General features: G+C 50.8%; 1 protein-coding gene across 1 annotated transcript in view; it reads left to right on the top strand.

Moving 5' to 3' along the window:
* Arhgef17 (Rho guanine nucleotide exchange factor 17) overlaps positions 1–23,809 on the top strand; it is a 58,054-nt gene that overhangs the window by 21,077 nt on the left and 13,168 nt on the right. Inside the window, exons 2-6 of the mRNA XM_041676134.1 lie at positions 16,146–16,223; positions 20,946–21,128; positions 22,757–22,873; positions 23,077–23,169; positions 23,317–23,493. Coding sequence (XP_041532068.1) covers positions 16,146–16,223; positions 20,946–21,128; positions 22,757–22,873; positions 23,077–23,169; positions 23,317–23,493 — 648 coding nt within the window. The remainder of the gene's footprint in view (positions 1–16,145; positions 16,224–20,945; positions 21,129–22,756; positions 22,874–23,076; positions 23,170–23,316; positions 23,494–23,809) is intronic.

Below are 23,809 nucleotides of genomic sequence, written 5' to 3'. Positions count from 1 at the left end.
AAAGATCCTAGAAACACCAGCTGCTGTGGTCAGGCAGAGGCAGACGTCACCTGTGCCAGTGTGACTCAGGTCCAGTCACCCTGGGTAGGAAGCTGTGAAAGCTGGCCTGATGAGCCAACAGGAACTTCTGTGGGCTTTGAGTGAAGTCGGGCATACCAGGGCTGTAACCAGTGGGTAGCAGTGTCCCCTGGAATACAGGCTTGGGGTGAGGAAAATGAGGCCTAGCTACTTGGATACTTCTGGCCAAGTGAAGACTTGAGGTCCTGAGGTCCTGAGACATTCTGTGTTGGGACTTTAATGTCCATATGACTAGTAAAAAGAAATGATTCCTCTGTCCCGTCATCTCAGGACAGTTGATCATGGACATCTTGGCCTCGCTGTGCCTATATTGACACCCGTGTCCTGCGTGTGCACCCACTGGGAATGGGGCTCTTTTCTAGGCCTTAGAGAGTCAGGGTACACAGTCAGGGTAAAGGAGTCTGGAACACCCAGAATTTGTTACTGTCCTTTGGTGCCCTTGGTAGCTTCCTAGTGCAAGTCTAGCACCTCATAGGTTTGTAGCATAGGAAAAAGGACAGACTGCTTGGGGGTCATCACAGTGCTCCTGTCCTGGTCTGAGGAACAAGAGGTTGGTAAGGAGAAGATTTAAGGCTTCCTGGGACTTGGTCCAGCCAAGATCAAGGAGCAGCCAGGGGGTCCTGTGTTGAGGAGGGGAAGACACTGATGCTGGCGGCCAGGAGAGGCTGGCACGCTGGGCACGCTGGGCACGCTGGGCTGGAGGGCACATAGCAGCTGCTGGAACCCGCCCACCTTGTTTCCCTGGGCCTTTGGTGGCCTGAGCAGAAGGATTCCTAGCATTGTGTAAGAGGGGAAGATGGCCTCCTTTGGTTGTGGGGCTTTGAGAGCCCCTGGGCTTTATACACAGCTCAGTCAGGCCCTGTCCTTTGCTCCCTGGGGCTCTGGCCTGAAGCCGGTTTGGCCTTTCCCAGGGTGCCTGGCTCATGGCCCAGTGAGTCATCTTCCACCCTCCAGGCAAGACACCCCATCTCTATCAACAGTGCATAAATGGAGCCCCCCCCCCCATTTGTGCCTGGGTCTAAAGAAAGGAGGGAATTGGTGGGGCTGGAATCAGACCCTAGGAACTTCCGTTCCCATGACCCCTCACCCCAGCCTCCCTGCATGCTACCAAACTGGATGGAGAGAGAGGAAAGAGCCCTCCTATCTAGAGCAGCCACTGAGTTACAGTGTTCTGGCATATTTGAGGCAGAGAAACTGAGGCTGAGGAAAAGATGTTTGCAGCTAGAAGGTGATGGTTGAGGATTAGACCCCCCTGGATGGCCTGGGGAGTGTTCTGAACGAGGTTTGGATTTTTGGATGACTTTCTAGAGCTGTTAGGGGATGTCATCACATCCTGGGGTTCTAAGCCAGGGCAGGGCACAGACATCTTGTCCAGGGCTAGCAGGTATATTCCAGGGGGCCCTAAAATTGAAACTTGCCAGAGTTAGCGAATCCTACTCCTCCCAGCAAGGTGTAGGGTAGCCTCACACACAGGCAGGACTTGGCTCGTTCCAATAAGATGGTGGGAGGGGAGGCGACACCAGGCAGATTGATTTCAGAGCGGACAAGCTCCTCAGCTGCTTTTCACATCTGCTGAGGTCTGAGGTAACTCGCCAGCCCCCATCTCCCACTTCTGTTATCTGGGATAAGAAATTTTTCCTTCTCAGCCTAGAAGGTTCTATCTTCTTGAAACTGAAGGGGGCGGGGTGACAGAAAAACGAAAAGGAAAAAAAAAAACCCACACATTTAAAAAGAAAAATCACAGTGGTTAAATTCAAACCACATGGCCCACAATCCCAGTCCTGTGGGCCTCTGCTGCCACCTATGAGTGTTTCATGGAAGAGCAGCCCTGGAGCCCCAGCTTTTTCTCTTGGGCTTCCTCCCCTGTGCCTTTCTCCCTGTATGACCTCATCACCCTCTAGGGAACCTTGTGTGGGAATTTAAAGCCCACTTGAACCTTCCTGCCTCCCTTGTCTGTTTACATAAGGGGAACCTGAGTCGCAGTAAGAAGTCAAAAGACATATAGTATGAGCCGGGCGGTGGTGGCGCATGCCTTTAATCCCAGCACTCGGGAGGCAGAGGCAGGTGGATCTCTGTGAGTTCGAGGCCAGCCTGGTCTACAAGAGCTAGTGCCAGGACAGGCTCCAAAGCTACAGAGAAACCCTGTCTCGAAAAACTAAAAAAAAAAAAAAAAAAAAAAGACATATAGTATGTATCTACTGTATGTGTATTGTATACTAGTCCCTATTTTTTATTATTACTGTAGCCCTGGAGCAGGCAGATATTAAGACCTTTCTGTTTCCATCTATTTATTAGCCATTCAGGAAAGAGGATACAGCCCCCACCGCACCCTCACTTCCTGAGTCAGGGTGCCCTAAGCTCTGCAACCTGGTGAAGTCATCAACTGCTCTGATATTCTGTGACTCCCAGCTTAGATCACTCCACGCGAGTTCTTTCCTCGTCTGTAACACGGTTTCAGTGCTCTTTTATAGGCTTTGGTGCTCCTGGAACAAGGCAGAGAGGTGCTGCCAGATGTTTTTGTCTCTGGGGTCCTAAGACAGGTACAGTGTGGATCTGTAACATGTTGGAGAATGGCCTGGGGAGCTATCACAGGGTACTCGAGATTAGCAGGAGGCATACACAAGACAATGCAGAAAACACCTCATTAAACACCAGCTTCCTGTACAAGTCTGCACCGAGGACATGGTGGTGTATTCCACACTCCGGGGGACTGGGATGGGTCAGGGGTTTTCTCAGGGGTTTTCTTCTGGACTGAGAGATGGGCCAGCCAGGTTCAGCCAGCAGAAGCCAAGCTTGAGCCCCAGTCTGGGGAGGGATGGCTGCCTCTTGTTCCTTACAGCCCATGGGTCTCTGGTTTTCTGCTATTGCCCATGCTGGGGTCCCAATCGGACCCCTCTGGGTCAGCAGATGATTTCAAGCAGAAATCTTCCTGGCTTCATTTTTCTGCAGTATATTGAGAGCTCTGGGTTCGAGCTCTGCCCCTTACAGTCTGCACAGCCCTGGTTTCCTTGTCTGCCTCACTGACTTCCGTTTCTTCTCACTGTGAGTCTTTCGGGCACTGGTGGTCAGGTGGTGCCTGGGCTGAGTCGATGGAGGATGGGTCATCTCCAGGTTGGCAGCTAATATTGATGTCTGGGAACACATCAGAACTGTCAGTTAGAATACCTGCCTACGCAGGGTATGTGGCCTGGGCTCCCTCCCAAGATGGAGGCTGGACTGGAGAGGTGGCTCAGAGGTTAAGAGCACTGGCTGCTCTTCCAGAGGTCCTGAGTTCAATTTCTAGCAGCCACATGGTGGCTCACAACCATCTGTAATGAGATCTGGCGCCCTCTTCTGGTATCCAGTACATGCAGGCAGAACACTGTATACTCAATAGATAAAGATTTTAAAAAGGAAGCAAGGAAGGAAGGAAGAAAGAAAGGAATAAGCAGGCTGCCAGGCCCCATGGCACAAGCCTGTAATTCTAGTTACTAAGGAGACTGAGATCAGAAAGTTCAAGGTTTGCCATGGCTAAAAGATGAGTTGAGAGCTAACTTGAGCAACTTAGTGAGACCCCATATCAAAATAAAAAAAAATACTGTTTTAAGTCTAGAGGAAGCCAGATGTGGTAACATACACTTGGTAGGCAGAGGTAGGAGGATCTTTGTGAATTCCAGGCCAACAGGGCTATATATAGTAAGATCTCTCAATAAATAAATAAATAGGGGCCAGAGATATGGTTCTGCAGTTTAGAGCATTAATTACTGTTGCAGAGGACTTGGATTTGGGTCCCAGCACCTACATGGTAGCTCAAAACCATCCATAACTCTAGTTTCAGGGGATTTAACACCCTCTTCTTGCCTCCCAGAGCACCAGGCACACAAACATTCGTGTGTGTGTGTGCAATAAACAAACCTAAACTTTTTAAATAAATTAAATAAATACAAAGAAAAGAATAGAGGTACAGCTCAGTGGTGAGTACTTGCTTAGCACACGAGAATCCCTTCCACCACAAAGGGGAGCGTGGAGCAAGTTTTAGGTGTTATGTAGCCTCTCTTCTGCCTGTGTTCTGTATTCAAGGGCAGCAAAGGCCCACCTAGTCTGAAGGACCCTGGGTCTCATCCCCATATGAGAAGAGTGTCAGCATCTGTTGTAAGGAGCTGATTGTTTGTCCCAGCAATCCAGAACCAAAATAATCACACGGAAACCGTATCGATTAAATCACTGCTTGGCCCACAAGCTCTAGCTTCTTATTGGCTAACTCTTACATCTTAATTTAACCCATTTCTATTCATCTGTGTATCACCACGTGGCTGTGGCTTACTGGCTAAAGTTTCATCCGGCTCCCGTGGGGCTACATGGTTTCTCCTGACTCCGCCTCCTTTCCCCAGCATTCAGTTTAGTTTTCCCCGCCTACCTCTGTTCTTCCCTATCAGGCCAAGCCAGTTTTCTTTATTCCTTAATGATAATCACAGCATACAGAGGGAGATCCCACATCAAGCATCATAGGCGATGTCACAGATACATCGACCTGGGATGGCTGTGAGAAGAAAATGACTCTGTCCATGTCTGTGTATAGCAAATGCTCTGTAAGTGAGAGCTCGCCCATCTGCTGTCATTTTCTATTTGTGATTATTCTGAGTGTGACTGGCTTCGGTCATTATTGAAAGACCCTTCAGTTTTTAACCTCTGCCACATAACCACATGGTCAGTTACCCCAGATGGCTGTGCAGTCATGTCTATAGATGGCCGCTGACGGAGAAGCCACACAGATGGGACATACTTCATGTCATCCATAGTCCTCTGTCTGTTTAGGACTCTGTCTTGAAAGCTCCGTGGGCCCTGAAGCTCTCCCGTACGTCCCCACAGCACACTCTACAGTCCTGGAGCTGCACCAAGCGCAGCTGGTCCCCAGAGAACTTTGCATCTTGGACACTTTCCTTCCAGTGGCCTATGATGTAGCGCACCACGCCCGTCTACACTCTACGCTCCACCATACAGTTCGTGAACAGGGCAAGGGGCTGGAGATCGAAACACACAAAGACACACAGAGACACGGGTCTTCCTTGAAACAGGAATGCCCCCTTTATTGTGTCCAGGGCCGCTTATATAGAGAATCTTAACTGATAGCCATGCCCCAACCAACCCCCCCAGAAGCCACTCCCCTGCCATCAGGAACTCCTGACAGTCTCGTGCTCAGAGCAGCTGCAAACATTACAAGTTGTTTACCAGAAATTCAGGATTTGGGGGGTTCACAGCTCCCAACACTCTGAGGCCTAGGAACTGGGAAACCTTAAGAGGCCTCTTCTTCCAGAAGGGAGGGTCTCTAGAGAGCAGGAAGTGGCCTAGGAAACCAAGGAGAATGGATGGGTGGAGGGAAGGAGGGGCAGGGGCCCCAGGAAATGAAGTGACATCTACCCACATCCTAAGTAAGTGGCCCAGTGAGGATTTGAACCTGAAATATGTGACTCCAGAGCAGCCATCTTGGTGTCCATACCACAAACTCCTTTGGGAACTTTTGTCTCCTTGATGACTCTGGGGACCAGAGGAGGTGGCAGCCATTGGGGAACAAATGGGATGGCCTGTAAGGCTGGGAACATGTAGTACCAACTCTACTCTCATGGATATGGGTGGGGCCAGGAGCACCAGACAGTCTGTCTGGCTAGGAGCCAGGGCCGAGTTCCCAGGGACGATCAGCCTTGATCCTGGCCTGACCTGTGCACAGCATTGTGTTCACCTCTAAAACATGCCTGTTTATATCATTGACTTGGAGCAGAAGAGACCAGAGGAAGGTGACTTCGATAGCCAGTGACCCTGGGAAGTCCAGGTGAGCTCACCCCACAGGAAAGGGACTTGAAGGCAGTTAGGAGGACCCTTACTAGCAAGACGGCATCTTTAAGCATTGCTTTCCTGGTTTATAAAATGGGAGAGTTACAAGAAATTGAGCCCTGATGTAGGTTGGGGACCAAGGCGCCAGTTCTCGCAAAGCAGTAATGAGGCTTGGCCCTGGAAGCTGTGCAGACAGCATTTGTGATGCTGAGGAGCTCTCATGAGACTTCCCATGTTACCAGGGTGGGCAGCTCCGAGGTCAGACAGGCAGGAGAGGCTACCAGAACTGCGTGTCTCTCTTGGAACGGCCTTCGCTCTCTTGAGACAAGGTCTTATGTATCTCTGGCTGGTTTCCATCTTGCCTATTGAGAATGACCTTGAGTTCTGATCCTCCTGCCTCCACAGCTGCCTTTGTTTTTTGTCATTTCTTTCAGGACTTCTTCTTGTGTGTGGGGGTGGAATGCACACACATGTGTGACACAGTGCATGGAGGTCAGGGACAAGTTCTCTGGAGTTAGTGCTCTCTCTTCTTCCACCTTTTTGAGGCAGGCTCTCTCTTGTTCTCCTGGCTTTTTTTGTTTGTTTGTTTGTTTGTTTTTTTCTTTTTCCTCAAGACAGGGTTTCTCTGTAGCTTTGGTTCCTGTCGTGGAACTAGCTCTTATAGACCAGGCTGGCCTCGAACTCACAAAGATCCACCTGCCTCTGCCTCCCAAGAGCTGGGATTAAGGTGTGCGCCACCACCACCCTACTTCTCTCTTATTCTTTTATGCTGTGCTATACATTCCAGGCTAGTTAGCCTTTGTACTTTGTAATTTCTCATTTCTGCCCCCTATCTCACCCTAGGAATGCTGGGGTTACAGGTGCATGCTACCCCATCTGGCTTTTTATGTGGGTTCTAGTGATGGAACTTAAGTCATCAGACTTGAGTGACAAGTACTTTCACCTGCCCAGCCATATGCTTAGCCTTCTCCTAACCCAAGACCTTATCTTTAAATTCCTAGAATGATGTTTGGCATCTGATAGGTACTCATTAGGAGTTCACTAAATAAATCAAGTAGACGATAGAAAACTCAGAGCAGCCGCTCATCACTGGGTGCAGCCAGTCATGTGTTTACCTCCCACTGAGCCGGTAATGCCATCCCTCCATTTATTTATTCGTCTTTAATCATTCCACCACTCTTTAATTGGTCCATCCTGCATCTAGCCTTTATCACCATTGGTCCCATAGTAGCTGCAGGACCGCAAATAGGGTCTTGTTAGCACTCAGACGCTGAGTCGAGTGGATGGTGTTTGGGGGCCCGTGAGATGGGGGAGTTCTCGACAGACCTGGTGGAAGCTGGAGGACCAAGGATTCCCTGAGACTGACAGAAGGGTGTTCTCAGAGCCAGGGGCCCAGCAGTCTTGTCTGGAATGAGTATTGGTCTAGTGTGGCTGAACCCTCTCATGTGATCCACATCCCATGGAGATACCCAGGGTGGAATATGGGTGTGGTATGGAAACGGACAGGCCTTCATGCTTACAAAAACTCTTTTTGGGGCTGGCAGGATGACTCAGAAGTAAAGTCTCTTGATGCAAAGCCTAAAGGTCCAAGTAAGGAGAGAATTGACTGCTAAAAGTTGTTCTCTGACCGCCACACATGGACATGTGTCCACCCACCCCCACATATAAAAAAATAAATAAGTAAATGTAAATTATGAGAACAAAACTGTTCTGTGACCTATTCCAAACATCTACAGAACTCTAAGAGGGGGATAAGCCGGGCAATCAGGGTGCATGCCTTTAGTCTCAGCCCAGATTGGCACTCAGGAACCTCAGAACGTTACTTGCATCAGGTGCTGGGTACCTGGTGCCCTCTGCCTCACTCTGGTAGACCCTGTCCTGAAAGAGCTCTAATGATGCCCTGTCTCAGCCGCTGTGCTACTGTTCCCTCCCTCCGCTTCCATTCATATATCTGCCCCATGGGCACCCAGTGCCATGGCAACAGGCTTGGATCCCGTTACCCACCGTGCACTCCTGTGTCTTTTGACCTCCGTACCTGTTCAAGGCCTCCCATGACTGCTTTCCCCCAGAAGCCAGCAACGGTGGCTTCATTCTTCTGAATGCTGTCCTGCTGGCACAAGGGAGGGAGGGAGGGATGGATGGATGGAGGGATGGATGGATGGAGGGATGGATGGATGGATGGAGGGATGGATGGATGGAGGGATGGAGGGATGGATGGATGGAGGGATGGATGGATGGAGGGATGGATGGATGGAGGGAGGGATGGATGGATGGAGGGATGGATGGAGGGAGGGATGGATGGATGGAGGGATGGATGGAGGGAGGGATGGATGGATGGAGGGATGGATGGATGGAGGGATGGATGGATGGAGGGATGGATGGATGGATGGAGGGATGGATGGAGGGAGGGATGGATGGAGGGAGGGAGGGATGGAGGGAGGGATGGATGGATGGAGGGATGGATGGATGGAGGGATGGATGGATGGAGGGATGGATGGATGGAGGGATGGATGGATGGAGGGATGGATGGATGGTTGAGCTGTACTCTGCCAAGACGCCTCCCACCCCACACATACTATGCACTGTCTCTCAGCCGCTAAGAAGAAATGAGGCCAAGATCATGTAGTTTGAGAGAGGGCCAAATGGGAGGAGATACTCTGCTAGCCGAACATGGTTTAAGGATCTCCAGTGAGATCTCCAGGCAGCCAGCCCTCGGGCCATCTGTGAGTCCTGGCTGCCCACCCTGTGCGTGGACGTTCTCCTTCTTTCCGTCCTCCTCCAGCACGCCCACCCTGCTGTGGTGTAGGAGGTCCTTCTGCTTGTGTGTTGCTTTCATTGGTTAAATAAAGAGGCTGCCTTGGCCTTTTGATAGGGCAGAACTTATGTGGGCGGAGTAGACAGAACAGAATTCTGGGAGGAAAAAAGCAGAGACAGGGATTGCTGCCATGGAGTCAGCCGCCAGGTCAGACATACTGAATCTTTCCCAGTAAGCCACAACCTCGTGGTGGTGAACACAGATTATTAAAAATGGGTTAAATAATGGGCCAGGCAGTAATTTAATTAATACAATTTCTGTGTGATTATTTCGGGTGTAAGCTAGCCAGGCAGAATGGAACAAAGGGCTCGCTCTCTCTCCTACTATACTGATGAGAAAGAGGAGGAGCAAGCTGTCGGGCAAGGCAGTCCCCTGGAAAGGGAAGAGACAGATGCGTGCAGCTGGTTCCTGACTCCAACTTAGGGTAGAGTTTGAGATCCCTTGTGGGAGGGGGGACTGTGCTTTTCAGCACATTCCTAGGGACCAGGAAAGGGCCTGCCACACTTCTTCCTGCATTTGTTCTTTCATTCAATGTATCCAGGGGGCCCAAGGGACATAGCCGACTCCATTCATTGATGCAACACAATTTTACTAAGCACTACCCAGTATTGGCTCTGATCCATCTGTGCTGATCTTGCTACCCCAGAATCCTAGCCTCATGGCCTGCCTCTTCAGGTGTAACTGAGTATAATTCATTTGTGCCAGGCACAAGCATGCATGCTTGTAAGGCTCATACTCAGGAGGCAGGAGAGTCATGGGACTTTTTATGCAGTGCTGGAAAATGAACCTAGGCAAGAGCTCCACCAATGAACTGTATTCCCAGACCTGTTGTTTTTGGTTTTGTTTTTGTTTTTTTCTGAGACCCAGGCTGACCTTGAACTTGCTATAGTTGAGGATGACGTTGAAACTTGTGCCTCTGCTACCCAAGTATTGAGATTATAGGTGTATACCACCTTGTATAAGCAGAAGTTATAAGCACTTTTTTTATAAAAAAGATGTATTTATTGTGTATGTGTATTATGTATTTTATGTTCTGCTTTCATGCACCCCTGCAGGCCAGAAGAGGGCATCAGATCTTGTTACACATGGTTGTGAGCCACCATGTGGTTGCTGGTAATAAAACTCAAGACCTCTGGAAGAACAGCCAGTGCTCTTGAGCTCTGAACCATCTCTCCAGCTCAGCACTTTAAAAAAAAAAAAAGGGTTCTGTGGGATTTTGGGATTGGACTCATGACCTCCCACAGGGTAGGCAAGCTCTGTGGGATTGGACTCATGACCTCCCACAGGGCAGGCAATCTCTCTTCTGCTAGTCTACATCCCCAGCAGGGTCTTGAATTTGAGGGTAGCCTGAGTTACATAGGAAGACCCAGGCTCAAGCAAACATCCACAGGAAGGAAGGAGGGAGGGAGGGAGGGAGGGAGGGAACGAAAAGAAAGAAGGAAAAGAAAGCTCATCTGCCCCTTGCTTGGCATTTGGGAGGTTTCAACTTCAATCTCAGTACTGGTAAGGAAGCAGGACTGAATACAGGGATGAGGGATGGATGTCAAACGGATGCCCAGAAACTTGCACAGACTGGCTGGAAAACAGAGGACAGCTATTAGAGACTGGTCTGTCAACCAATCATCCCATGTGTTCAGTGCCTTGTCTAATGAACAACAAGGGCCCTTACCTCAGGGAGCCAGCAGTCTCCTGGGAGAAGGGATCAATCTAGTCATTGCTCAAATGTATTGTTACAGACTGCCTGTGGTTAGGAAAGGGAAGCCGAAGATATTGGAGACCATAGAACAGACACACAAGACCTAATCTGAGGACACAGGAGGTCTTCCTAGAGGAGGTGACTTAGGTTGAGGCCCTGAGGTAAGCAAGAGTTGGGTGGAGAGCAGGGAACAAGGCTAAGCCTGGCTTGGGTGATGGAGGTCCAGTGTGCCATTGCTCAGGAAACCAGAGAGAAAGGGAGTCACCAGGGAGCTTGGTGAGTGCGGGAACCCCCAACATTCAAGGAGATGAAGCTAGCCAGGGTTAAGACACAGCTGCAGGGTGTATGGACCACCTTTCTAGTGTCTAGTGGGCGTTGGGGTCAAAGTTGTTCATCACCCATTCCAAGTGGATCTGTGTTGCACAAATTCTAATTGGTTATAATAAAACCCAGAGTCAGGTATTAGGGGGTGCAAGCTGAGAGACCAGAGAAGCAGGGTACCCAGCCACTAGAGAGACCATTTATCTCTACCGAATCCTCTTACTGAAAAGGCGATCCTGTCCTCAAACTGCATCTCCAGATTGCCTCTGTCTCCACCAAACCTCAGACTGCAGTGAGCTCCTGTCTCCTCCCACCTTCTATTTCTCCCCCCACCCAGCCATATCACTCCTGTCTCCACCTCCCAAGTGCTGGGATCACCTTTGTGTGAACAACCACTGCTCTGTTTCTCCTTTACAGAGTCAATCTTGTGGAGTTCAGTGTAGTAAGAGGGAGCAGCTTGATGGAGGAAGGTCATTGGTTAAATAAAAAGAAACTGCTTGGCCCTCATTGGTTAGAAGATAGGTGGGAGGAGTAAACAGAACAGAACGCTGGGAGAAAGAGGAAGTGAGCTCAGACTCCACAGCTCTCCACAGCTCCTGGGCAGACACATGCGATGAAGCTCTGACCCAGGATGGACATAGGCTAAAATCTTCCTGGTAAGACCGGTGCTCACAGATTATTAGAGATGGGTTGATCCGGATATCAGAATTAGCCAGTAAGGGCTAGAGCTAAAGGGCCAAGCAGTGTTTAAAAGAATACAGTTTTCGTGTAATTATTTTGGGTATAAAGCTAGCCGGGAGGCAGGACGCAGCCCCGCCGCCCTTATTACTACAGCAGCTTGTTCATCCCAGCCGCCCAGAACCAAAATAATGACACAGAAACCGTATTAATTAAATCATTGCTTGGCACGTTTGTTCTAGCTTCTTATTGGTTAACTCTTATATTAATTTAACCCATTTCTTTTAATCTGACAGTGGCTTACCAACAAAGTTTCAGCATGTCTGATTCTGGCTGCAACTCTATAGCATCTCTCTGACTCTGCCTTCTTCTTCCCAGCATTCAGTTCCATCTTCCCTGCCTACCTAAGTTCTGCCCTGCTACAGGTCCAAAGCAGTTTCTTTATTCATTAACCAATAAAAGCAACACATAGACAGGACCTCCCACACCAGATCAGGGTGGCCTTGAACTAACAGAGAACCCCCTCTACCTCTGTCTCCTGGGATTAAAGATGTGGGCCACCTCTCCCTGGCCACTAGTGGCTTAGCTCTGCGCTCTGATCTTCAGAAAAGCTTTAGTTGTTAAAACACAAACAAAATATCACTACAGGTCTGGGGTAGGTTCTGGCCTTTTCCTGGGATTTGAGGAGAGGCACTGGAAGGGCTGGACGCTGATTTAGCTGTGTGAGGTGGTGACTCAGTGGGGTGTTTAGGGTAACAGCCCCTTCTCTATTACATCAAAGCCAGTCAGGTTTCCAGAGACCCGAGCTTGATTCCTGCATGGTTGCCTGCTTCTGCCATCCTGTCTGTAGTTGTTGAACAAGGAAGTCCACATGATTGTGAGCTGTGTTGGGTCAGACTCATGGGTGTCGGGATTTGGGATCTGTGTGGGTAAGGTACATATTAAAGTGATTGCCCTTGACCCTGACCGACTCTAATATACCCAGCACCTGGGCCTGTTCTGTACTAACTCAGTTCATGCGTGGCTCCTGAGTGTAAATCTGTGCTTGCGCGCCGGATACAGCAGTGGACGCGTCCTTGTCCGCGGGTTTGTGTGACTTGTGTCCTGGGGCGGAGTGCGAAGCCTGGTGGCGCTTTGCTTATTGCGGGAGAAGGGGCGGCGCGCAGGGGGCGGAACTTTCCCCCTGCTAAGCTGAGCGCTCGTTCGCTCGCTCGCGCGCTCTCTAATGCGGAGGAGGCCGCAGTGCCACCGCCGGCTGCGCTCACACCGACGCCGCTGCGAACACTCCCTCCGCGGCTGGGCTGAGGACCGGGAGGAGCGCGGGTGGGAGGGGGCCCGCCGACTCGGCGCAGTGTCCGCCCCGGCGGCGGCCCGGCTGCATGCTGCAGATGGTGAAGACCCTGGCCCAGTTCACCATCGCGCTGGAAGACATGGGCGATCTGGGCCCGGCTGCCGCCTCCGGGGAGTCCGCCGGGGGCGGGGGCTCTGGCACCACGGAGGAACCAGGGGAGGCCCAGGTACCGAGAGGGGGAGGGGCAGCCGGGAACCTGGGTCTTGGCCTAGGATGTCGCAGACACAGGGGATGCGTGCGTGGGCAGATGCTGGAGAACAGGGCCTGGAACTTGGATCAGGCACCAGGAACCTGCCTGCCTGCCTGCCTGCCTGCCTGCCTGCCTGCCTGCCTGCCAACCCTGAGCTTGGGGAGGGCTGACATCAGATGCAGGCAGAGACTGATGATGAGGACTGTGCTGGCGGGTTCTCTGGGCACTAAGGGTCTAGACATAGGGCAGTAAAGAGAATCAGATGAAAGCAGATTTGTTGCTGAGCTACCCTGGGTCTCCAGGAAAGCCAGATTTCCAGCCTCCTTCAGGTTTGAATGTGCTGGGAGTAGCCAGCATTGCTTCCCCTTTGCCATCTCCTCACTGGAACTATGGAGCCTGGGGATGTCATACTTCTGTGCTGTGGAGAAGGTGGTGTCCCCATTCCTGCCTCCGGCTGCCTCTCTGGAGGGGGAGGGTTCCAGGGATGTGCCTTGTTTTTGTAGGTTTGTCTGGGCCGATCCTGTTCCATGCTCTGGGCACAATGGGGACTAGGGCTCTAACCTCAGCCGGGGCCTTTACTGTGTCATGTCCATGTGCCTTCATTGCTCCAGGGCTCTCGGCAGGATGTCCTAGCTCGCAGCTGGATAACTGGGCGGCATTTTCATCTTGATACAAGGCATCTTGCCTTCATGGCCTCTCTCTGTCATCAGGATCTCAGTCTTCCACCTTCCCACACATCCTGGTCCCTGTGCTGGGGCCCTGCCTGTGGTGAGGGGATCTGGAGGGAAGCAGGACTGAAGGGTTGGCCTTCCTGGAACAGGTGGGCCTGCCGATCTGGTTGACAGCTGCATTGTCCCTCCATCTCCTACCCCCACCCCCTCCCATCCTGCCCCTGTGTCTGGACACGTGCGGTGACAAGGAGCTGGCCTTGTTTTCTGTGCTTTACCTGACAGCTGAATGATGGCCCACTGTGCTGGCAGCAGGGAGGAGGCTGGGAGAGACGACATTGCAGTGTCAGCTCCCACTACCACCCCTGCCTCCTGGCCAGCAGGCCCAGCGCCAGCCCTGCCGCTCAGGAAACTTCTCTGACCGTGACCCAGGTTGGGGCTGGCAGGCCAGTGAGTGTGGGCAGAGGGTGGTAGTGGTGAGCCTCAAAGGCTGATCTAGCTATCTTATAGTCAGAAAACACCCGTGAGATGAGAAGGGATGGTGTGTGGACACCTCCTGGTCCCCGTCGTCGAACCAGCGCTGCTTTTGTTTTTAAAGGCCCCAGAAGCACCCAGTATAAACTGGCCTGCTCATAGTTGGGGTCTCCGAGGTAGGGCCTCGGGCAGACATCACAGCCCAGAGCTTGCAGAGATGGAGCAACCCAGCCTTCTGTGTCCCAAGGAGATGTTACCTCAGTAGACCTTAGCATGGGTGCCCCCTTCTGAGTGAGCCTCCTTGTCAGCTATTAAGGAACAATACTGATTCCTCAACTCATTCCAGGGTCAGAGGGAACAGCACCCGGGCTAAGCTCGCCATGGTTCGAAAAGGAAGCAGGCAGCTAGGTTGTGCCTCTGGATCCTGTGCTAAATACTGAACTGCAGAGCAAGACCTAGGCTCAACTAGAAACAAAACAAATGCTAATAACCAGGGTCCCGGAGCAGACCAGGGATGGGCAGAGCAGTAACACGTGTCAGCCCCGCTTCCCTCAGGGGCCCCTGAAGACTGGAGAGATATTCAAGCAGGAGCACTCACTCTGGAATTTCCACACAAAAAGAACCTACAGGTCTTGATGCCTGGAGCCCCAGGCACGGCCCAGCCAGATTGTGAGCCCCACACCTTGTCTAGGGCCAGTCTACAAGCTCGAGTGTCAGTATGGAGTTCTGGGGTCGAGTCCCCGTCAGGGCAGAGAAGCTGCTTTGGGACGGGTGCTATGTTGTAAGGTTCCCTGGATAAGATCGGGAACTGCTGAGGTTGGCAGCAGGTGAGTTCTGCCTCAGGGCCAAGCCAGGGCAAATCCTCAAACTTCTTCTAACAAAGTCTTCCCACGGTGTAGACCGTATCTTGACAGAGGCAGGGATCCAGTCCCTTGGGATGAGTGCAGATGCTGAGTGACCCCCAGGGGAATGAGGAGACACAGTCTGGACTTGTAGCTCAGTTAGTGCAGTGCTTGCCTAGAGCACGGAGAGAGCTATAAGCCAGATGTGCTAGTGTATGCCTGTAACCGAGCACTAGGGAAGTGGAGGCAGGAGGGTCAGGAACTCAAGGTTATCCTGGTCTTTTATAAGTCCTTGCCTGAAAGGAGAAAGAGGCTTGGTGAGATGGCCTGAAGGGTAAGCATGAGCACCTTTGTTTCCATCCCAGAATTGTAAAAGTTGGTAGAGCAGTGTGCATCTGTAACCCTAGTGTGTGTCTGTAAGCCTAGTGCTGGAGAGCAGAGATGGGCTCCCTGGCCTGCCAGGCTAGCTGTGGGCTCCAGGTTCAGGGAGAGACTATGTGTCAAAAAGTAAATAAGAAATAAATAAATAAATAAATAAAATAATTTGGGAATTAATAAAGGGAGACACCTGACATTGGCCTCCTGTGTTCACACATGCCTGCGTGGGTGATAGAACCTGTACAAGTGTGCACATAGATCCCCGCCACACATACACATGCAAAGAAAACAGAGAAGAAATGGGAAAACCATGTCCTACACAGGTGGTCAAGAGTACTGGGAAACAGAACTAGGCCTGGTTCGAAGGAGGGTTCTGTAACCTAAGCTTCAGAACTCTTACACTCCCTACTCTGCAACTTCTAGCACCAACTTTTCTTCCCGGGGCTGCAGTGTCTTCACCTGGCAGGAAGTGGCCGCATCTACTCTGAGGGATGCTGTGACATACAGCCAGGTCAAACATGTCCTCCTAGCAGCAAGCTGGAACTTGCCATTTCCAGAGTAGTCCCTGGAGTGGGTGTAGCTGGAGGCATCGTCCTTTGTAAATATGAGGGTTTATTGTTGTTGGGTTTTTGTCTTTGTCCACAACCTGTTGGAATGGGAGAACATGGAATACCCAAGCAGAGACCTGGCAGGGTGGAGGTCCAGGATGCTTTGGGAAACTATTTCTGGGGGCAAGAAGCAGGCAGGGAAAGGATCTCGGGCTGTGTTGATGAGCTTGCACGTAGCTGCAGGTGCAAGAGGCTAAGGGAACAAAGGCCCACTCACCTTCTACTCCTGTCCCCACAGGATATGCGGAAGCACGTTACCATGACCCTGCTGGACACGGAGCAGTCATATGTGGAGTCACTGCGCACCCTGATGCAGGTGAGGCCCACGGCCTAGGCCCGAGAGCAACATTCCAAGTGTGGGCAGCAGGCACAGTCCCTGGCACATACCACCACTGTGTAGAGAATCCCTGATGTGGCCACCCCGAAGGAAGAGGTCTCCCCCTGCAGGGTAGAGAACAGGAGTCACAGGGAGAGTGGGAGTCTCCATCCCATTGCTTCCATGTTCCCGCAGCAGCCCTGGACAGCTTTGCACCTCCTCAAGCATGCCTTTTCTGACACCAGAATTAAATACTGAGTATCTACTGTAGGCAGGCCCTGGTCCAGGTGCACGAAGCCCAAGGGCAAGGGAAAGAAGAACCCTACTGAGTAGATGGGACTCTAGTGATTCTCAACCTGTGGGTCTCGAGCCCTTTGGGATGACATATCTGATCCCCTGCATATCAGATACTTGCATTACTATTTATAACAGTAGCAAAATTACAGTTATGAAGTAGCAATGAAAATAATTTTATGGTTGGGGTCACCAGAGCGTGAATTAAAGCTTCACGGCACTAGGAAAGTTGCTCTAGAGGCGTGGAAGATGCTGGACCAGAATCCTTCAGAGAGGTACAGTTGGTGGCATCTGCTGAGGGAGCCGCGTGGTGTGCAGTCTGAGGGGCTGGGTCTTGGGTGCTATTGCAGGAGCCAGTAGGGGTCTTGCCATGGGGTCCTTGAGTCCCAGGAGAAGGATTTGTACCACAGTGGGGTTCTGGATATTCAGTAGAGAGTTTTGATTCAGGTGGGCATGTGGTTGGACTCGCACGTGGGGAATTCTGTATAACTGCTGGAACAATGAGCCAAACCAGGAGAGGAGGCCAAACCAGGGCTATGGAGTTCCAGTAAGGGCACCGACCATAGCAGAATGGGGCGGGGGCAGACACTTAGGAGGTGAGCTGCTCAGGTCAGGTGGGTTCCAGGGATTGCGTCATGGGCGTGCGATTCCCTGGGCCCCTAGCCTGGGAAAGGTGGAGAACAGAGGAGGGGTGGGCGCATCTATGGCAGGACCAGCTCTGCGTGAACTGCAGAGGCCCAGACCCTAAATGGAGCTCACAAGCACGATTAAAGATGAACTTGCTCATGCCTCCACAGTTCAGGGTGAAGCAGAACCCAGGAAATACCTAGAACTAATCAGCCTTCCTACTCTCCCTCTCCTTCTTTGACCTCCACAAATCTGTATAGAGCCTTCTATAGACTAAACACTACTGTCTGGGCAGGGCAGGGGGCGCCATTCAGCTGTGAGCCGGAGGGACAGGAACCTGTTCCCTGGTGATGCAGAATTCAAGGGCGTGTGTGTGTGTGCATGGGTATTGTTGCACCCGAAAGGGAGGTTGATTCCGCCCCACGCCGCAGCACTGACACAGAGAAGGTGTGATGGTGGTGGCCGGGTCCAAGGGAGGCTGGGGCTGGGGAACACTGTGGGGAGTTAGTGTGCAGTGGTCAGAGCTTCCAGCTGGGAGATGAAGCTGATGTTTACACAGGAGTATGAATGCGTGTGTACTAATCTGTGCACTTAAAACTGATTACAGTGTGGCCCAGAAGTCGCTCAAAAGAGTGCTGTCTAGCATGCAGGAAGCCCTGGTTTGATCCCCAGGACTTCATAAACCAAGTATGGTGTCTCACACCTGTGATCCCGGTGCTTAGGGTGCAGAGGCAAGAAAATCTCAAATACAAGGTCATCTTTGACTAACAGATAGTTCAAGGGTAACCTGGAATTCATGAGAAACTATTTAAAAAAAAAAAAATGAAGGAAATTTGTCAAAGTGACAATTTTTTCTTTTGTCCTGTTTCACCACAAAGAAACACATTACCTCTGTTTTTTATTAAAATGCCCATAGATATAAGAGCATAGAATGAACACTTCCTGTGTGGGTTCACGGAAGGTGACTCTGGGTTTGCAGTGTCCAACAGAGACCTAAAAGATGGGTAGGGTATCAGCAGAGACCCCATGGGGGGGATGGGCAGAGGGTACAACACCAGCAAAGGCCAGGACAGCGGAGGAAATCAGGAGTGCCTAGTGTGACTGCCAAGGAGAAAGGCAGGAAACCAGGCAAGGGCTAGGGTCTTCTGCGGGCACAAGAAAACCTGAGGAGGGATTCCTAAGATGTCAGACAGGAAGAGTAAGGGTTGGTGCTGGTAGGGTCAGCTGGCCCTGGCTTAGGTCACTTACCTCCTTCTGGACGACAGGAATTTGAGCCACTTCCCTTTTCCAGGCCTTGGTTTCACTTGTAAAATGAAGTTATTCTCATATTCTCTTGGAGTATTCGAAGATGGAAAGATGGTGTTGCCTCTCGGGCCTGTTGGCAGAGAGGAGTGGTGGGGTACAGATCAGGCAGGCCTGGCATCTGAGTCTGCTGGGCCCTATTAGCAAGCAGGACTGGAGGAGAAGGCCTCTGGGTGGGAGGGGAGAGGTAGCGGTGAGCAGTGGATTATTCCCTGAACTTAAGGCCCAGGGGTACCCACAGCCTGGAAGTGTGGATGGAAGACATCCCTCCAGGGTTCTGGAGCAAGACTCTGCTGCTCAAACTTTGCTTCGCTTCCTGGTCACCTGTGCAAGCTGGAACAAATCTTGGGCGCAGTTGTACCTCCCCTGCTCTGGCTATAGAGTGGAGATCATAATAGCCATTGTCCCAAATGCACATCTCAGGAGATATGTGTAGCTTCTCACATACTGACTGTGTGTGAGTATGTGTGCAAAATTGCTTCAACCTTTGTAAACCTTGTGAGAAAGAAATTATGAGTTGTCTGAACAAGGAAGCAAAGACTCTGGAACAGAGATGGGCACTAGCTCAGTGACCACTGCCTCCCAAAGTGAGTTGGTAGGAGTCCTGCAAGACAAGAATTTAAGTAAAAGCATTAAGGCTTCTCGTGGTGGCACCTGTCTGTCATCTTGGTATTTTAGAGGTAGCAGAATGGGGAGTTTAGGACTAGGCTGGGCTGCAAAGCAAGAGCCTGTCTCCAAAACAGAAAACCATACTAGAGGAGCCAGGTGTGGTGATGTGTGCCTGCGACCTCAGCTTGAGTAGGCAACAAGGGGATTGGGATTCAGGGCTGCGCTGACTGTTTAGTCAGTTCAGATAAAACAAAACAACAGAAAGGAGCCAAGTGCCAAGGTCAGCAGCCAGGAGGTGGGATCTGAACCTGGGCCCTAAGTCTATTTCCTTCTCTGGTGTTGAGTCCCAATACTTTCAGCTAAGAAACAGCCTTTTCCTGAGCAGCTTTCCTCCCCTTGGCTCCCTGCACCCCTCCTCTCCTGGCTTACATTGGGTGGCTGCCTCTGCTCGGGTTCCAGCTCAGGTGTGGGACTTTGGGCTGATACTCTTCAGGTGACCCAGAGGTGAGTGGTGTCACTTCTGCCCTGTGAGAAAAAAACCGATCCTGACCCAGTCAGCGAGCCCTGATAGGGAGGACGGCTGCTGGCTACTCAGTCATCCTGAGCCTTTTCAGAATCTTCAACCAGCCAAGAGAATTATATTCAGCTTGAATTTCAAATTTGTTTTACAAAACAAGCAAATGTTTTTAAATGTTTAATATAAATGTTATTTTATAAATTAGCATCACATCTGCCTTTTCAAGACCGCCTTCATCTTTTTTGGCTTGCAGTTGCAGCATGGGCCAGTAGAGGGCGATCTCTCCATAGGCTTGCCCGCGGAGGGGCAGGCTGTTCATGCTTAGAAAACACCACTGAATGCGGATGTGTGTGGAAAACAGGAATTTTAGTCACAGACTGCCCCGGAGATCCAGAAACCTTTTACCTAGTATTCAGTACAGGCCTCTAGTAACGTCGGAGTTGACTTCCAGGGCCCTGCCTGCCGTCACTTTAACTCCTCACCCGAGGTCCTCATGCAGTCCCGAGATGGAAGGCCTCCACATTTCTGTGAAGCAGAGCCCCCGTACAGTCGCTAGCAGAGAGCATAATTTAATTGAGGTGGTTTTTTTTCCCCCCTTAATGGTAACTAAAAAATACCACAGTGTATCTTAGATTTGGTAAAATGAGGTTTTGTTTTCCATATTCCTTTCATTTGAGTGCTTCATTTGACTGGTATAAACCAGGTCTATTCTTCTTTTCTTTCTTTCTTTCTTTTTTCTTTCTTTCTTTCTTTTTGTTGTTGTTGTTTTGTTTTGGAGGTTTTGTTTTATTTTGGTTTTTTGTTTGTTTTGTTGTTGTTATTTTTTGAGGCAGGGTTTCTCTGTGTAGCTCTGGCTGTCCTGGAACTCACTCTGTAGACCAGGCTGTCCTCAAACTCACAGAGATCCGCCTGACTGTGTCTCCTGAGTGCTGGGATTATAGGTGTGCACCACCACCGCCTGGCTACTGGCTATTTTTTGAGATAAGATCTCACTATGTAGCCCAAGCTGACCTTAAATTTATGGTAACCCTCCTGTCTCAACCTCCTGAGGACAGATTGCAGGTGTAAACCACCACACTCATCTTTTGGGTCTTTCTTGTTCAAGGACTAGCATGTGATGATTATCAATAAGTACCTATTGGTCTCCTGGAAAGCGCCCCACCCTTCCATCTTGCTTCCCTCCAAGTCTTTTCATGCCTCTGGCCTTCCTCCCCTGTGCCCTGTCCTCTGCTAAGCCTGGGCTAGGCAAGAACACCATTTTAGGGGACGGTATCTTCCTGCTACTGCCAAGTTGCAGGCCCTGTGGAAAGACAGTGCAGGTGAGGTGGGGTGCCACCTCTGCAGGAGACACACTGATCCTGTGGGTCCTCCAGGGTTACATGCAGCCTCTGAAGCAGCCGGAGAACTCCTTGCTGTGTGACCCATCTCTGGTGGACGAGATCTTCGACCAGATCCCTGAGCTTCTGGAACACCACGAGCAGTTCCTGGAGCAGGTGCGGCACTGCGTGCAGACGTGGCATGCCCAGCAGAAGGTGGGGGCCCTGCTCGTCCAGTCGGTGAGTGTTCTTGCTGCATGGACTCCAGCTGTGCGCCTTGGCCCGGTCGCTGTGCTGCTGCCGACCTAAGCCTCAAGTTCACAGGGACTTGACGTTGATACTCACCCATCCTGGCTGCCTCTACTTAATAACCCTAGTCCATACCCTCTGGCACTTCTTACACTTGTATATCCTACACAGCATGTATACCAGAGGCCCCAACTCTTGCATGAGTTTTTCAAGGTCCCTCAGTGGTGGCTTGAAATTTCAAAAGAACCACAAAAGCAAAAAACAAAGTTACTTAAAAAGAATTCATTAAACTCCTGCAAATGTGCTATTTCTTTAAAATGGCACTTATATATTTAAAAACCTTTATGCTATATCTTATAATTCCCAAGAAACTCTTTTGTTGTTATTGTTTTCTTTGTTTGTTTTTTTTTGTCCACCCCCCCCCCCACAGGATTTCTCTCTGTAGTCCTGGAACTCACTCTGTAAACCAGGATGACCTTGAACTCACAGATAACCACCTGTCTCTGTCTCCCATAAAGGCATGAGCCACTACCATCCAGCAAGAATTCTTGATGATAATTAATATATCATAACCAAACTCAAATAAATGGTTACTCAGAGCCACATAATTATAAAAGCAAAATTGTAGAGAATCCTTCCAGAAAATTCAATAAACCAAACCAAAAAATGGTTTACATAGCAAGTTTAAAGCCAATCAGAATTATATTGTAAAATCCTATTTTTAAAAAATAATGATAAATAAATCCAGCCCTGGAGAGATGGTTCAGCCGTTAAGAGCACTTCTAGAGGTCCTGAGTTCAATTCCCACAACCACATGATGACTCACAACCCTCTGTAATGAGATCTGGTGCCCTCTTCTCGCCTGCAATCATGCATGCAGGCAGAACACCTTATACATTATAAATAAATCTTAAAAAACAAATCCTGTTTACTTTGGGATGTGCACATGTGTAAATGTGTTCTTGATGAGGTGGAGTGTGGCCTTAGTTTGTCCTTTAAGTGCTGTTATCTCCATCCTCAGCATCACTAAGATCGACCTCTGTCTGGACCTGGATGGTGACTGTGAGCTGACAGGAGACTCAGCCCAGGACCACATCCACTCAGGCTCAATCCTGTCCTGTCCAGAGGCAGGGGCAGTTGGCACCTTAGATAAGAGGGACTATAACATCTTATCTTAGCCTGTTCTTGGTGTAGACACAGGAACCCAGGAGTCCTCACTTGCAGGCAAGTCCCCCGCCTAGCACCTACCACCAGCCAACCAGACGAATTAGCCACCAGCATGTACACTACCCAGAGCCAGAGTCAGCCACGGGAGCAGGCTGCAGCTCGGCGCCCACAAGGGCCTGACTGGGCTGGGAAGGGTGTTCCTGGTGGATGGTGTTGGAGACCCGGTGACAGACGGTCCAGAAGTGAACAAATTAGGTCTGGGCTCGCACACACCCCTGCTCGCGTGCGTGTGCTTACACGTAAACACACAAACGATATACCACGCACACACACACACATCTGCTCATTCAGTCGTGTGTCAACAGAGACGGAGTAGTTAGATGGAGGGGGACTAGGACAAGGTGAAGTGGATGCGGGACCTGCGTCTGCCTAACCTGCCTTCTCACCCACAGTTCTCCAAGGACGTCTTGGTGAACATTTATTCAGCCTACATTGATAACTTCCTCAATGCGAAGGACGCCGTGCGCGTAGCTAAGGAGGCGAGGCCAGCCTTCCTCAAGTTCTTGGAGGTATGTGGATTCGGGTCGGGATGGAAATACACTCACCTCAGGCTAGCTGTGGGGCATCTCAGGAGCTCTTGACCAGAGCACCATGGTGCTAGCAAGCGTGTCAGCCTCTGCCCCGAGCTCAGCTGGAGGCACTTGCTAGGAGCCTCTCGTCCTGACATGTTATCCCTCACATGGGGACTCCCTCCACTTTGTCTTGGGTTTAGCAAAGCATGCGTGAGAACAAGGAGAAGCAGGCTCTGTCCGACCTCATGATCAAGCCTGTGCAGAGGATCCCACGATACGAGCTTCTGGTGAAGGTAGACATGGAGCTGGTTGGGCAGGGAGGCAAGCGCGGAAGTATGGGGCTGGGGGGTGCATTCTGTTCTCAGACTCCAGACAGGAAAGAAAGTCCAGTAATCTCCCCGGCTCCAAGGGCAGCTAAGCAGATTCCCATTTCCACCCAGGACCTTCTGAAGCACACACCCGAAGACCATCCAGACCATCCACTCCTATTGGATGCGCAGCGGAACATCAAGCAGGTGGCTGAACGCATCAACAAGGGCGTGAGGAGTGCTGAGGAGGCGGAGCGGCATGCCCGTGTGCTGCAGGAGATTGAAACCCACATCGAGGGCATGGAGGATGTATGTGCCCACCCTGCCGGGCTCCGCCCCACTGCTGTCTGTCTGCTCTGTCCCTGTCTGTCTGTCACTGAGACTGTGGCCATCCACATCTAGATCAGGGTCTGTGGTGTGCTTGATTCTGTGACCACAGTGCCCCACCCTTCTGTGTCTCCCTCCTCATCTGTCTGACCTTGTGTCCCCAGCTTGGCAGCAGTGCAGTGTCCTGAACAGGACAGGACATTGCTCTGGCTGACCTGGTTTATAGAGTGGGCCAACCAGATCATTGCAGGATTAATGGGCTAATAATTAGTTTCTAAGACCCCTTGTTTCTCCCACC

This window comes from Microtus oregoni, unplaced genomic scaffold (genome assembly GCF_018167655.1).
Source record: "Microtus oregoni isolate MIOR12 unplaced genomic scaffold, Mior012 000027F_ref0000203, whole genome shotgun sequence".
Lineage (NCBI taxonomy): Eukaryota > Metazoa > Chordata > Mammalia > Rodentia > Cricetidae > Microtus > Microtus oregoni.
This window is presented reverse-complemented; position numbering and strand designations above follow the sequence as displayed.